The following is a 14,781-nucleotide window of genomic DNA, read 5'->3' as shown; positions in this document are numbered from 1 at the left end:
CAAAACCAAACGTGATCTAACTATTGCTTCATGATGCCATGAGGTGTCTACCCATCACTAAGACAAGTATTTTATTTTTGCCTGTTGTAAGGACTATTATACTAACAGAGAAGATGGCAAAAATTACATATATAAAGATAACAGAAGTTCGGTTTTTAACATTACAATACCATAAGATGGTGCAAAAAGCACCTACTAAGTTCTTTGCTTCTCAAAAAAAGCAATTTTAAGTGGTCTTGGATTTTTAAGTTTTGGGTTGCTTATCCCAGAGCTAACTATACCACGCTCAACTAATCAGATATACATATGCTGACATTTTAATAGATATTTACAGAATTCTACAGTGCCAATACTTTACAACATAAGAGGGGAATAAGTATTATTGATCAATTTTTTTAAATACTTCTGTCCAAGAAGTGATTTAAAAAAATACTATTATGTTTTATATTGCAGCATTTTGACTTGTATGTTAGAGCATTTATGAGTCACTTTGCTGGTATTGGACTATATGACCAGAGCTTCCTGATGACCTGGATATGCTTTGGGTTTGTGCATGCACACACGCAAGTCTGCAACCACCTTAGACTGCTGTTCTAAAAAACCTATTCAGTCTTTTGAGACACATTCAGAGGACTTCAAAATCCAGTTAAATATGAGATTCTATGCTCTATTTTGGATTTAAAGTGCATCAGAGACATGAATTAGCAGCAAAAATAGTCATCACCCAGCCGCATAGCTGCTAAGGAATGAATAGAACATGGGTAACTTCAAGCGCTGCTGGTCCTTGCGACACCAAGCGATTACATTTCCATCACTATTAGCTGTGAACAAGTGATGCCCATCACAGGAAAATGTAAGGCTGAAAAACAAGAAGAGAATCTATTTTTATATCAGATTTGGCTATTTAAAAAGCCAGAAGACATTAAAAATCTGTAAGAATATAGCCAAAGATTAGCTCTAAGGCAAGACCCAGTGAGCACATTAACATCATATGTTTGCATGTACCTGTTTATTCATTTTTGTAACCAAACAGGCTAAACTACAGCTTTGTCCAGCACTTCAACATGCCATGCAATTTAGTACTCATTTCTTAGCAGTGCCAAAGAAAAGGGTAGGATCTAGCAGCACCATACTCTCCCTGGGCTGCCCCTTCTCCTTCTGAAAGGAAGGCTTTTCAGCAACAGAACCCAATGCCCTCTGAACTTGCTTGCTGACAAAGGCAGAAACTAAATCCAGATTTCATGGCACAGCATAGGACTTTTGTTCAGCCAGGCATTTCTTAAGCTATAACAGTAGTAAAGCCCTTCAGCTATGCCACGGGTAATGTTAGAGAACATGAAGGTCAGCATCCATTTTCTGTCTCATTTAAGCAGGAAACTTTAAATTATTCAATAGCTACTAAATCATTATCAACAAGCTTTGTGAAATATGCTTCTTAAAGGAGGTAACAGAAAGACAATAACTGCTATCAGACACTGGGTTTTGTTTCTAAAAATGGTGACTAGTAGTTTGGGTTTTAAGTGATAATTCAGCAATGGTCAAGACAACATTTTTCTGCATATTTTGTTACTATGCTAACATTCAGATGATAAAATTTTGGCATAACTCTAAGACCTCTGTGCAGGGTCCTGTACCACTGGTTATATCAAAGACTCAATCCTTTGACTATGTTCTGAAAACACTTTGGCATGAGAATAATTCTGCTTATAAAAATCATCAAGGGGACTCAAAGAAAATTACACAAGCACTCCAAAATGGCAGCTTCCAGGCTCCTCTGAGCTTCCTTTACTCCCTTCTCCACCATTTCCCTCCAGCATCAGAAAGAAATGGTCATGGAAAATGCAGTGTTTTCATTTATTTCTGAGGGAGAAAAAACTCTGTCTATTTGAGTCTGACAAAGTTAATATTATCTCATGATTTTTACACAGATTCTGGGGAAAAATACTGTACTTAAGAATAAGAAGAGGAGCTATTGTTCAGTTCTCAAGGGAATCCTGCTAATTTCTATCTGCCAACAGCAGAACCTAGTTATTACTGTCATTACAAATACACTACACTTGTGTTCATTTTGCTTTCATGAATAATTACTAGGATTGCATTGCTCTTTTTAGACATGGGTGTTTACCTCCTGCCCTCATGTCAAATCCAGGTTCAACACTCAAGGCTATTTTGTTGCGTTTTTTTGGGGGGATCTGTTGATGTTTCCCCTCCTCTCCCCCCAAGAGAAAAATCCATTTATTGTATACTTAAGATCTTTTTACCTTACAATAGGTTTGGCTGACTTCGAAAATGTTATTTCTCGTACTGGCTTCAAGTCCCACGTACTCCACAGTCTGCAAGTAAGATTAATTTTTCTTCACATTTAGTTTTACAAGTAGTTCAGTGATAAACATAACCTGTTTAGCAACCACTAAGATCGGAAACTGAACAACAGCTTGCCCACCTTCTTTAAAGCCCCATATCAGCATGATGTTTGGCTACGTGCTCTCAAACTGTGAGCCTACGCTATAAAGCATTTTAATAAAAGTTTCAAATGCTTACCTTACAACACCATTTTCAAGCCCTCCTGCAATCACGTTGACAGACACTCCTTCAGGTTGGTTAGAGAAAGCAACAGAGCAAATACTTTCCCTGCAGTGTACATGTCCCACGAGATCACCATTAACTGTCCAAAGTCTCAAATCACTACCCCCTCCAACTGCAATAGAACATAGCATGGCAGTATTAAAAAAATAAATCTAGATCACAGCTAATTCTATGCAACAGAGTCTTAAAGTGTGAAAGAATTCAACTTCTTGAAAGATCAGAAGGTTCAAGTGACTTGGAGTGATGTGTGCCACAGTAATTAACTTGTGCCTCCTTTTGTGACAGGAAGCATGCAAACCACCAAGCCAGTGCAGTGATGTAGAAGACATCACTTCCTATTCATGGGACGCTGTAATTACAAAACACTACATGAATTTACTTTTAATGACCAATTTTCTTGTACTAACAGGGAAGCGCCAAGAGGGATATTCATACTATCTACTTTAAACAGCTAGTTCTTGTACCCTGGCTTGCATTTTAAGCAAAATACTTAAAAGCAGCAAGCACAGTTATCTTACCTGGTTATCTGGGATTCTTTGATTCTATCAAATAACTAATAGCCCAGCTACTGCTTTTCTTAAAAGGGATTGAAACTCATGTCCCTTACCAATTAAAGACGACTACAGTCTTTTCCAGAAATAAAAAGTTGGTTTGTGAGCTACAGAAATAGAGTTGAAAGTCTCCATGTCAGTTGGAAACCTCAATATTAGGTTTCTGAAACTGCCAGAATAATTTCCCCTTGCCCTTTAATACTATAGACTGTGCTATTTTGCTTTTTATTTTTTTCTTCAGATTTGGAACAGTATTAGTTTCAGTTCAGTCTATGGAGGACTACAGTAAGAGAAGATGGTTAAACGATACTTCAGTATGTAAGACCTATCTTACACAAAACAAAAGAGAAAGAAAATTGGCCCAAATTGAAAATTGGGTCAATAACTGTCTTCTAACAATATTAATAAACAAAGTTAAGCTCTCTTCCTTCTTATTCTGTACCTCCTTGGATCAATGGAACAATAGGCTCTGTATAAATGACAGAATATTTCCCCCTCAGTCTCAAGTGAACACAATACACACAGATATCCTTAGAGACAGCAAAATGGTGTGAGGAATCTGACTTGGCCCTGCTTTACCGATACACAGTCTTATAGCACACAGTCAATCTTCAAGTCAATGAGCATCCTGATTTATAAAATACTCAAAACCCCAATGCTCAAATAGGTCTTAGTACTATTTCTGGACGAGAGCATTATGTGGAAAACAAGATAGTACAAAAACCTGCTTTAAAATAAGATGGGGGAGAATTATTTCCCTCTGTAGGAGCCCTAATACAAATATCTACTATTTCTGCTTTAGTATAGCTGTTATTCCTCTTTGCTTTAAACTAATGAATAGCTAAGCAAATCTGTTTGCTTCTGGGGATATAGAAGCATTTGAAGTGATAGAGCGAATAACAATACTGCTGCTATGTAATACACTGTACTCCCCTGAAGAGCTGTACCTTTGACAACAAATCCCTGTTAAAAAGAAAGCAGCCAACTTCAAAGAATTTAGGTCTCCCAGGAATCTGTTGAAATTTCAAGTCTCTTTTTATAAAGAGTTCAACCTGTTAGCTTTTATATCTCTACATTTTACTTAAACACCTGCCTAATTATTTCTGGAGAAATTTATATGTTACTATGTTAAAAAAAAAAAAAGAACACTCCTGTTTGACCAAATGCATCCTTTGATGATTAACACACACTCGGTAAGTCTCATGATTTATTTGGTCCACAAGTCAAAACAGCTTTCTTGACTGACAAATATACCTGAATCGCAAACTGTTGCAATATCACCAGTTGTTTCACTAGCTGAAACTGCAGTGACAGGACTCTTGTGTCCAGCCAGACTCTGGACATAGCACAGCCTGAAATAAATAAAGAGAACAAGCCTAAAATTCAGATTCAAACACAGAGAAGGTTCTTTGAGGAAAATATTGAAGAGTTATATTAATTTCAACCAACATTTTACATGATGATGGTATTTTTCATATCCATTCTAGAATTTCAGCTCCCTTCATGGGAAAAAAACAGTAGGGGTTTGATTTCACATTAATATATATGGAAGAAATTCAGTTAACTTTAAAAGGTTAAAGATACCCAGAAGATGGAAAATGGGTATTTAAAAGAAAGCCATTGGAAAAAGTTACATGTATACTTGTACCTGTTCAAATCCCATATGATGCAGGTTCCATCTTTGCTAACACTTATCATTATACTGTACGGCTTGCACACAAACAAGCTTGTTATTTCTGCTGTGTGACCATACAGATGGACTTGAGACTCCATTTCTATCTCTGAAGGCTGAAAAACAGCAAAATAAAACATGAACTCCCACAAAAAAAACCCCTCTTTTTCTGAAAAGGATAAGCCTAGGGACAAGTTTAGTTCTTAGATTTCAAAAAATGGTTCCCATTGCTTTTCATGTCATCTGTTTAGCAACATTGTTAACGCTTTACTATGTTTAATGGTTTATAATGTGATACGTATTATTAATGTTCAACTTTTTGCTTCCAGTGCTTTAATCTGAGCAAATATTTTGATGTAGTCCAACGAATCAAAATGAAGAACTATTGTATGTCTTCTGTCTCAGTTACACACCTTGAAATCAGCTGATTTGCTTTCTGCAAGACTGCTATTTCCACATGACAGTGAAATGACAGTCCTCAATATTTTAGCATCTAGAGGAAGCACTTGGAAACACAGAAGGAAAAACCAGCTCAGCAGTTATCTCTGTGTACAGTCAATTACTGGGAATTCCTCAAGTTGGTGCCAAGTCCTTCAGTGATACCAAGTTGGAAAAAATATGCAGGAAGTCAAGTTTAAATATAGAAACTGCTAGATAAAAAATAAAGCAGCAAATTTAACACTTCTTATTCAAGGTATATTTGAAATGATTCAGACTTCCTGAAGACTGACTAAATTGAAGGACCTGCTTAATCAGAATACTAATGTTTTAATTAAGACAACTTGCTGTAGAGAGATTAGAATAATCTTTGTAAAAGAGGAACATTTTTCTGCTTGTTTCCTCACATATCAGAGCATATTGTCTGCATTTTCGTACAAGGGTACAGGATGCACACAGCAGGTCCGCAAAAAGCTTGAAAGTAGAAACAGACAAGACAAAAATATAAATATGCTTAACTCCTAGTTTGTAGAAAAATGATGTCTTTCTGTACTAAAAGGGACAATATAATCTATGTAATATTACAAAAGTCAATATACTTTGACAACAGGAAGACCTGCTACTTTGCTCTTGCTACTGAGCATCTCATCCAAGACAGACACACTTATAAAAGTATCCAGTTGTCATTCTCAGATCACTGTGGTATCTCACATATGCAGATCCTTCTTTAATCATTGCTTGGATTAGACAAAAATGTTATACCAGATTTTTCCATAACAGCGACAATCAAGACTTCTGATTTTCTAAAGAACAACTGATTTTGATAACCCTTTTACTGTGATCCTCCCGTTTCCTTTAAGTGTTTGCTGTTGATCTACATTTCAACACCTGAACTGAAAGCAGGATTTGCCTTTAGCAGCTTCTCTCTATAGCACTAAGAGCAATGGTTCATTGATTCTTCACCGGGTTATTGTAATAATATTGTAATAAGACAAGCTGGAATTTTAGCACCAACTGTATTACGGTCTAATAAGTTATAAAATAATTACCTCATACCTAAAATACCATTCCTTTTTGACTTCCCAGTTGCTTTTAGATGACAACCACTAAAACAGTATCTAGATGGGGGAAAACATGCAGGTATGTATCCACCTTTAAAGAGCAGTACTTTCTGTTGGTTACTCAAAATGATCACCTATGGCACTTGAGTGGAGAATTTAAATGATCACTTCCCAGTTTTACTCAAACAGATTATTAAAGCGCTCTCTTTCTGTTCGCACAAGAAGTCTAACAGTCAGCAAGTGAAGGCTGGAGTGATTTGTATAACCAGAAAACCTTGGCTGAGGTTTTTATGAAGGTATGACTTATTGTCACGATAGATCAGTTTTAAAGCAGTACTTCATTAGTTTTTTGACCATCCAAAAGGCTAGGAAAAATAAAGCATGTGAAGTACAACATTGAGGTATTTTTGAATTCTGACAGCATGCTTTTGAATTCCCATATCCAATTAACAACATGATATCTGTTTTATACCTATGCATTGGATTTGTATAAATGTGAAACATTTATATATTCATGTTTCAAGTGCTGCATTGTAACAGACTGTTCACTTTATCACTGAACAGCTGACAAGATGCATACAGAACAGATGCTAGGAAGCACATTTACATTCCCCGCAGTTCTGACTTAGATAACTGACTCAACAACAGGAGCTACAAAATTGGCACAAGGTCAGTCTGCCTGGGGCATGTAAAACTGTCAGTGCTGAGAAATTCAGCAACAGCAAAGATGGTCTCAAAGACAACATCTGTGCAGCTAAAAAAAAAAATCCCTCGTTTTCAGGAAATGCTGGGAACTACGAATCATAACCCCACTACTAGAGTTTCTTTTTAGCATTGCAGAAGGTAAGTAAATTGAATTTCTGTTTTAGTACCTCAAAAAATTTTAACTGGAATCCAAGTCTCACTACAGGTTATTTACAAGCTCACTATTTTGGTGAGCAGTTAAGGTGCCTGACTTAAGATCCAACTGATTGAAGCTTGCAGGCTTCAAGCTCTGCTTCATTTTTTAAACTCAAAGTGCTGCTGAGCTGAGGAACTGAGTGGCAGATCATCAGAAACTATAAGAAAGCCAAGGAAGAAACTACTGTATGTTTGTGCTCTTCCCAGTCTAAGCATCTGCTGTTTGCCACTGTTGAAAACAGGAAACTGGGTAGGCATAGCAGATCATACCAAGGTTCTCTCTAGCCCATGCTAATGTAGTAATTCAAGAGCATCAAGAGTACAATACCACAAACGTGTTTGCCAATACCTGTATCAAGCTAAATTTGAGAAATGAGTTTTGTTGTTGCTAGGGGTAATCCTATAGACACACCTGAAATGACCTGTGCAGAAAGTTACACACTCTTTGTTAAAACTATGAGTAGTATAAGTTACTGCTGGAGACCATCAGACAAGCTCAAAAACTCACTCTGAACCAGAAGATGAATTTTGAGTTCTATTTGTGTTTTCATACCACGCTTTTTACCACATAGTAGCAGGGCAATTTCTATGAGTATCTCAGTATCTTCCACTAATGCATTAATGAACGCAAGTTACTTTTCTCCCTTCTCTCCTCACAGCATTTCCCCTTGGGGAACATGACAAAGTGAAGAGGCTTAGTGGCTAATATATACACTGTCAGAGGTTTCATCCTGGCTTATGGTAGTATAAGTGCCTTCTGCATTTGAAATGTTGTTTACCTTGGGGAAATGCATTCCACAGTTTCAGTTAAGGCTTTGAAAGGCTCTGTCTGCTTCACAGAAAAAGTTACTCCTTAATGTAGCGAGCTTCATTGTGCCGAAGAGCATAAATTCCAAGCCCCTAGCCTGAATACAGTCAGAGCTGTACACGTAATCAGCTATGCACCCAGACGATGCAGAGTGACTGAAGGCTAGCAGTATATGAAGAACAGCTTAAGAAAAACCCATAAATAAACATGCTGAGATAAATCTGTTCAACAATGTCAAAGAGGATCCTTCAGAAATAAATACTAAACAAGCAGTTTATCTTTTTAGCAATTGTCCTGAATATAACATATTCACCTTTTCTCACTTTTCCTGTTTAAAAAAAAAAGACTGCAATAGTGAATACAGCTAAATCCTTAAATATAAATTCTGTTCAATGGAACTTACCGTATTGCTAGTGAATCTGTTCATATATGCTGTGATGACACCAGATTTACTACCTGTGAACAGCTGACAACTGTCTGGCACCCAAGCACAACTTGTTACCTTGGAAAGAAAAAACAAAGCCAGAAAAAATTAGAACAGAAACTATTCTAACTGCTATTTTCATCATGCCATAGCATTTGGTCAAACTGATTCTTTATTGATTATCCTAAGAAAAGCCATGTAAAATGCCTAAGCTAAAGAAATCCAAGAATTAAAATATAGCTGCTTTAGGTCATATTTGCTATTACTTCAGAAACTACAGTAAAGAAGGAAATCCTGTGTAGAGTAGAATTCACACTGAATTACTGCAGACTTCTATATCTGCAGTCACATCACCAGCTAAAATTTTTGGTAGAATCTCACCAACCATTGGAGCATAACAGAAATTATGCAGTGCTCCCTAACAATCTTTTAGAAAAATCTTTTTCAGAGGAATCTTAAACTACAGTGGAATTCAGCTTCTAACGTGACGCATCTATAATGTTTTCCTGTATTTGTTTTTCTTGACCTAGAAGGTAAGCTTTTATAAATCCACACCAATATTCCATAGGAGGGAAAAGCTACAAAAATCAAATGCATTCCGAAGGGATCTTTACCTAGTACAGGAACACATCCAGGAGGCAAGATACACTGGAGCAATGAGGGACATGTTCCAAAGGAGAATCAAACAGATTAAAAATGGTTCTGTTCAGATGCTCATCTCCAAGAAAATGAAAGCAAGAGTACCTACTTCCAAGTCAGGCCACCACTTAAATAGCAATATTAAATTGAAGACCAAGAGACTGATTTTTTTTTTTTTTTTTACCTGATGGAACTGTGAACTCTGTATAAAATTTACTGGGGGTTCACTTTGCTTGCTTTTCAGTCGTAAAATGTTATCGGCATATCCCCAGCTCAGGATAGCTGACCACTGAATATCAGTACTGTGCATGCTTCTCACACCTGAAGGAAGACATATAATATTGTGTCACACATGCAACCAAAGGAGTCGATCGCTTTGATAGTCAACAATAAAAATCTCAGGTCCATGTTTTACCACAAGATAGAATTTAAAAAATTCCAAAGTTTCAAAATAAGGTATTTTCTGTTAGGCTATGGCTTAATCTGTAATATGCTATAAACAAATATAGTTTTCAGAGACTATGTAAACATTCATTATTCTCCAAAGACAGTTTGAAACTTGGACAAAGCTTTTTTTGAAGAAATGTTGCATCTGTTGGGAGAGGGGAAAAGGGGAAGAAGCTGACAATACTCCCCATCTGGAGAAATGATTGTTTGTAACTTCAAGGAGAATGTTACTTATTTTTGTTGACTAAATGTGACGACATTTATTTATTTTTTTTTTTAAAAACCCTTCACTAGTACATGTCACAAAAACCAGAAGACGAGTATGAGAACCTGTTTGTACATTATCAATAAGAATCCCTCCAAGAAGTTTATCTGAAAGCAGAAGATCCTTCACCTCTGCTTTTTACTGGTAACTTTCTTCATTCTCTGCCTCTAAAAACTGTTCCTTTTATTCTCCTTTCTGTTGCCACATGTTCTGTTCATCTGTTCTTCAGTTCCTCTTGGACTGAATCTGCTGGCAAGTTCTAAAGTTAAATCCTCAATGCTTCAGTCACTTTAATGAAAAACATCTACTTAATTACAGGATGCCTCTATGCGATTTAGAAAATAAGTAAAATTCAGCCTCCAGGAAAGATGCCACCCCTATGGAAGCTGTTACTGGATTTATAAATCAATCTTCGGCAGAAGTGACTAAATTTTGGAAGTTTGCTAGAGAATAATAGTAGCATTAGATATACATTTTTTATATTTCATTTTCACATGTATTGTGCATGTAGAGAATAAGCACGAATTCATACCTTGTTCCTTGCTATATATCATCAAAAGGCAAAATTTGCGGGACAAACCGCAGATAGCTTTAGTTGGCAGAGCCTGGAGAGAGCCAAACCTTTCTCCGTGTGGTTGGCTAAAGCAGACAACAGGATCCGGAGCACTTGGGGAACCAACGTATTCTCCCCACTTCAAGCCTTTTATCCATGGTAATGGACTCTAAAACAAGCATAAATACAGTTCAAATTAAAAGGGGGTAAAAAGTTTTCAGAACAATATTATTTCATTAGTAAGGGAGAATCATTCATATCACATTACCATATGCAATCACATGATAAGGACTGCTGAAGTACTCTAAAGATACTAGGAAGACAAGAATGAAGCACTGTACTATCATCAGCTAAATTATTAGCATTAAGGGAGTTGTCCCGCTTCTTTAAGGGCTGAGATAGCAAGCTGGCAGTTCTGGTAGCGTAGTGAAAACTACCAATTTCTTTAAATGCAAGGATTCAGCTTCTCACTGGACTTTAGGGAAAGCAAGTGTTTGAAGTGAAGAACTGTTCTACAGACAGTGAAACAGTTGAGGATGGAAGAAAGCACAGTATGTGTTTAGCTACTAGAGGTTGCACACAGATTCCAGAATTCATCTTTGAAAGTATAAAGCTGGTTAAGTGAAATGCTTTCCAACACCTATTTGCTATTACCAATGTAAATTCAGATCTCAGATTGACAGAAAGTATATCACAAATGCATAAAATAATTTCCTCTATCACTTTACTAATTTTGTGTATTTCCTTTACAGTACAATATGGGTAGTTAGTTGCAGTTTTAGGAAGGATACTGTAAACATAAGGGTACGATAATTACAGCATATGAATGTTAATTAAACTATCTTGCAAATCAAAATGACATACTGGATATATTATTTCTTTAGTGTGTTCTCTGGTTTCTCTGAAAGCAAACTGCACTAGTAATCCCATGGCAGCAGGAAGTTCTCCTTCCATGATAAGCCTGGATCCAGGTCTGCTAACATGTGCTGCATGGAACAGCTGGCGAGGTGTTTGCCCATATGTTTTTATCATTGTTTCAAGGGCTCTTCTCTGTACAGGATCCTCAACAGCAGAAACATCCATCCCAAAATAGGTCTAGAGAGGGGAAAAAAATGGGGAAGGGCAAGAATAAATTTGTCTTTGGGAAAGACTTTTCAACACATACACACAAATTCAGAGGCAGACTCTTCAGTTGGACCAGAAGCCATCCCACAATGGCTGTGCTGACTAAAGAGCTACTGAGAATAGTAATTTTGTCACCACTTCTTTGAGATAACTACCACTAAGATTTATTGTGTGAGCTGCTCCTACATGTATTCCGTGACTAATTTCTGTCAAAGAGGTTTTCTTAGTAGACCTTTACTAATACATGCAAAGCCAGAATAGTTGCTTATGACAAACAAAAAACCTGGAAAAGTTTGTTTTCTGTACCTCTTTTTTAATTAATGTATTAAAGCTCCAGTTTGGGGTGGGGAGGGATGAAGAAGATTCATATTTCAGGAGAGTGGAAATTCTTTTCTTTCCTCTACTTGTCTTTTTCATGTCTCATAATTGTGTACCACATACTTTTCCTCAACCACACTGACAAATGCCTTGATTTTTCACTTCAAGAAACAATGAGCACACTCACACAAACTTAATATTTGAAATTTAAGGTAATAACTAAATCAATACTTAACCATAAAAAAAGGAAAAGGAAAGCATTTGTATGGCAACTTGAAAAGAAGAAGTCACCACTGCCGAACACTACTGTTTTATTAGCTCTTCCAGCTATAGAATGAACACTAAATGCAAGGAACACATTTGAATGCATTGGAAACCAAGACTCCTGGCTGAACAAACCTTATGATAATAAGGATTGAAGCTAAAGAATACAATCTGAGATATTATTGTTAAAATTTAGTGAAACTCTGGAATTCTTTACATTAAATAAAGACTTATTTGAAATTAAATTTACTGGAGGAGACAGTGCTCGTTAGAGGGACAAAACAAGATGTATACAAAGAGAAGAACACAAATAATAAGCTCAGGACAAACTGAACTGCTTTAACTGTATCAAAAGCTGCAGCACTATCTGCCTAAATGAAAGGTTTGCTTGAATGAGATGGAAGCAGGTACAAACACAATACCTGTATACCACTGCAAACAACTATCCAGGAAGTCTAAACCCTGTACCTGATCACCCCCCTCCATGCCTATCACAAGGCAAGAAAGATGAACACAAATTCATTAAGTCGCACAACAGTCCCTGGGATCTTATCAGTTCCACATTGAAATAGTTAAAGCCTTTTCTTAGTCTTCAACACTTCACCAGCAAGGGATCTTGCTTCAATGCTGGATGTTTTCCAAGCAAGTCAGACCAAACGTCCCCCATTAAGTTACCAAGTACAACGAACAACCACAGTGCTTAACAAATACTTACTGCAGGATGAAAGACATTAATAGCCTGAACAGAGGCCTTTCCCTTTTGCTTGTAACCAAACACCAAGTCAATCCAGTGACAGATTGTCTGGGAAACATGGTCAGACTCCAAAGCCTGACGATGAATCAAGATGAAGAGACGAGGATCATTACGAGCCCAGGGTGGAAGATTGACATGGTTAACTCTGTCACCATTTTGACGTACTCCAAAATCAAAACCTAGAAACAGAGGAGTAAATATTGCAACATTTTAGTTGACAGGAACTTCAAAAAGGTCTTTATAGGGTTCTATGAAAGCTAACCATCAAGCACAGTAATTGCTGATCAACAAAGCAGCACTGTTAACAAGTTCCCCCCAAACATATTCAAGCTCTACATACTCATTCAAGTGGAGAAAGCAGACAACAGGAAATTCCTTTGCACCTCTGACATAATTATAAAAAAACCTTCCCTTAAGTCCTACATCACAGCTTTTTAGCATATCCTGCAAGTTTCTCCCATACATCTACTGCTTCGCATATTCAGCCTAGGGATATAAATGTTCTCAGTTTCAACCCATAGGCTCAACCATACAGCTCTTTTGGGTATACAGTTTTGGTATCCTCTTAATATACCTTCTCTGTTAACTAGAAAGTCGGGAAGGTAGAAAAATTCTGGGATAAGTTCCTTTACGTCAGTCATTGATTCATACGAAGAGAGTCGCCAGGTTGTATTGGTAGAGTGAAAAGTTCTGTCTGGGATGTCAAAACTTTGATCTGTAAAGAAATCCAAACTGAATTTGTTACATCGATGATGGACACAATAACAGTTGCACATCTGCAACTTCAAGTTAACTGCTCTCCAGTTAGCTGAGAACATTTAGAATTCTTCTGTCTTAATTACTATGTGTTACACGTGGACCGCAAGTCAAATATAGGCCACCTTTTTATTCTACATACACTAAAGTATAAATGTAAGACACAGCTTTATGGTCTAGCTTGATAATTTCAGAATGGGTCTACTGTGAAAGCATGCTAGTTTTAATTTTATTGAACTCAGCTACTTGGAACTGACAACGATGCTAAACAGTAACATATCGCATTCCTGGGACGTTGGGATGAGGCCCAGATGTGAAAGAACTGCAAGCAAAAGTAACCTTACCTTGATAGGCTAAAAACATTTTAGTAAAAGGTGGCAGCCTAACTAGGAAATGAAGCACAGTTCCACTGTTGGAATAATGAGATCCGTAGTGATACGGTTGTACAGGGGGCATTGGATCATCTTCTCGTGCTCCTTTACGATACTCTTCTTCTAAATACTAGAAAAGTAGTAAGCAAAAAAAAAAAAAATCACAAGCCTCCTACTTAGACTGCATTGCAATAACAAAAATAAGAGCTTGCCTAAGTTGTTTAGGAATAAAATTTAAACTTTTAGAGGAACATACATTTAAAAGTGATTTGGAATCAAATACATTAAGTGTCTAAAGATAGGTGATCACTCTCACAATCTAGTTAGGTATCAAAGTCTCAAGCCAGTTTAATGACCTGTTTTCCATTATTTATTACTTTTGGGTTTCCTCCCCCTTTCGTTTTCTAACATGACAGAGTCATTGTACAGGCTTTTCAATACTAAATGGAAAAAAATATTTGCAAGTAATACATTAGACTCATGATATAGGCATAAGCTTAAGGGTCCAGCTGCAGATGCTTTCCATCCCCATCATGTTATTTCCTACAGCCTTCAAAGTATTCTTAAGAGCAAAAAAAAAAAAGACCACAGTGATCATAGTAGGGCGTGTTAAAATAGGATGCTTGACGGAAAACAGCTTTTCTGTTATGAAACAGAAACAATAGCCACAAGTTCCACTAAAGTAATTTCAAATAGACAGTACTCAGTTGTCTTCCTGATCTTTAGGAATCTTTAAATTTATGAATATTCATATATAAGATATCAATTTAAACTCCTCAGCAGCATCACATGGAAAGACTAAATTGATTTATGATTTCAGGTACAGGAATAGACAAACACAGGTTCCAA

At 36.8% G+C, this 14,781-nt stretch overlaps 1 protein-coding gene across 1 annotated transcript in view; it reads right to left on the bottom strand.

Annotated features, from left to right (window-relative positions):
- Window positions 1-520: 520 nt before the first annotated feature.
- The window catches only part of LYST (lysosomal trafficking regulator), a 66,201-nt gene continuing 51,940 nt past the window's right edge, over window positions 521-14,781 (bottom strand). The window contains exons 41-52 of the mRNA XM_009885933.1: window positions 13,906-14,062; window positions 13,380-13,520; window positions 12,767-12,984; window positions 11,209-11,439; window positions 10,324-10,513; window positions 9,264-9,400; window positions 8,420-8,518; window positions 4,786-4,925; window positions 4,392-4,489; window positions 2,542-2,698; window positions 2,262-2,333; window positions 521-859 (exon numbers count right to left, since the gene is read on the bottom strand). Coding sequence (XP_009884235.1) covers window positions 721-859; window positions 2,262-2,333; window positions 2,542-2,698; window positions 4,392-4,489; window positions 4,786-4,925; window positions 8,420-8,518; window positions 9,264-9,400; window positions 10,324-10,513; window positions 11,209-11,439; window positions 12,767-12,984; window positions 13,380-13,520; window positions 13,906-14,062 — 1,779 coding nt within the window. The 3' untranslated portion in view covers window positions 521-720. The remainder of the gene's footprint in view (window positions 860-2,261; window positions 2,334-2,541; window positions 2,699-4,391; window positions 4,490-4,785; window positions 4,926-8,419; window positions 8,519-9,263; window positions 9,401-10,323; window positions 10,514-11,208; window positions 11,440-12,766; window positions 12,985-13,379; window positions 13,521-13,905; window positions 14,063-14,781) is intronic.

This window comes from Charadrius vociferus, unplaced genomic scaffold (assembly GCF_000708025.1).
Source record: "Charadrius vociferus isolate BGI_N301 unplaced genomic scaffold, ASM70802v2 scaffold435, whole genome shotgun sequence".
Classification (NCBI taxonomy): Eukaryota; Metazoa; Chordata; class Aves; order Charadriiformes; family Charadriidae; genus Charadrius; species Charadrius vociferus.
Note: the sequence above shows the minus strand (reverse complement) of the source record. Positions and strands in the feature narration are given on the sequence as shown.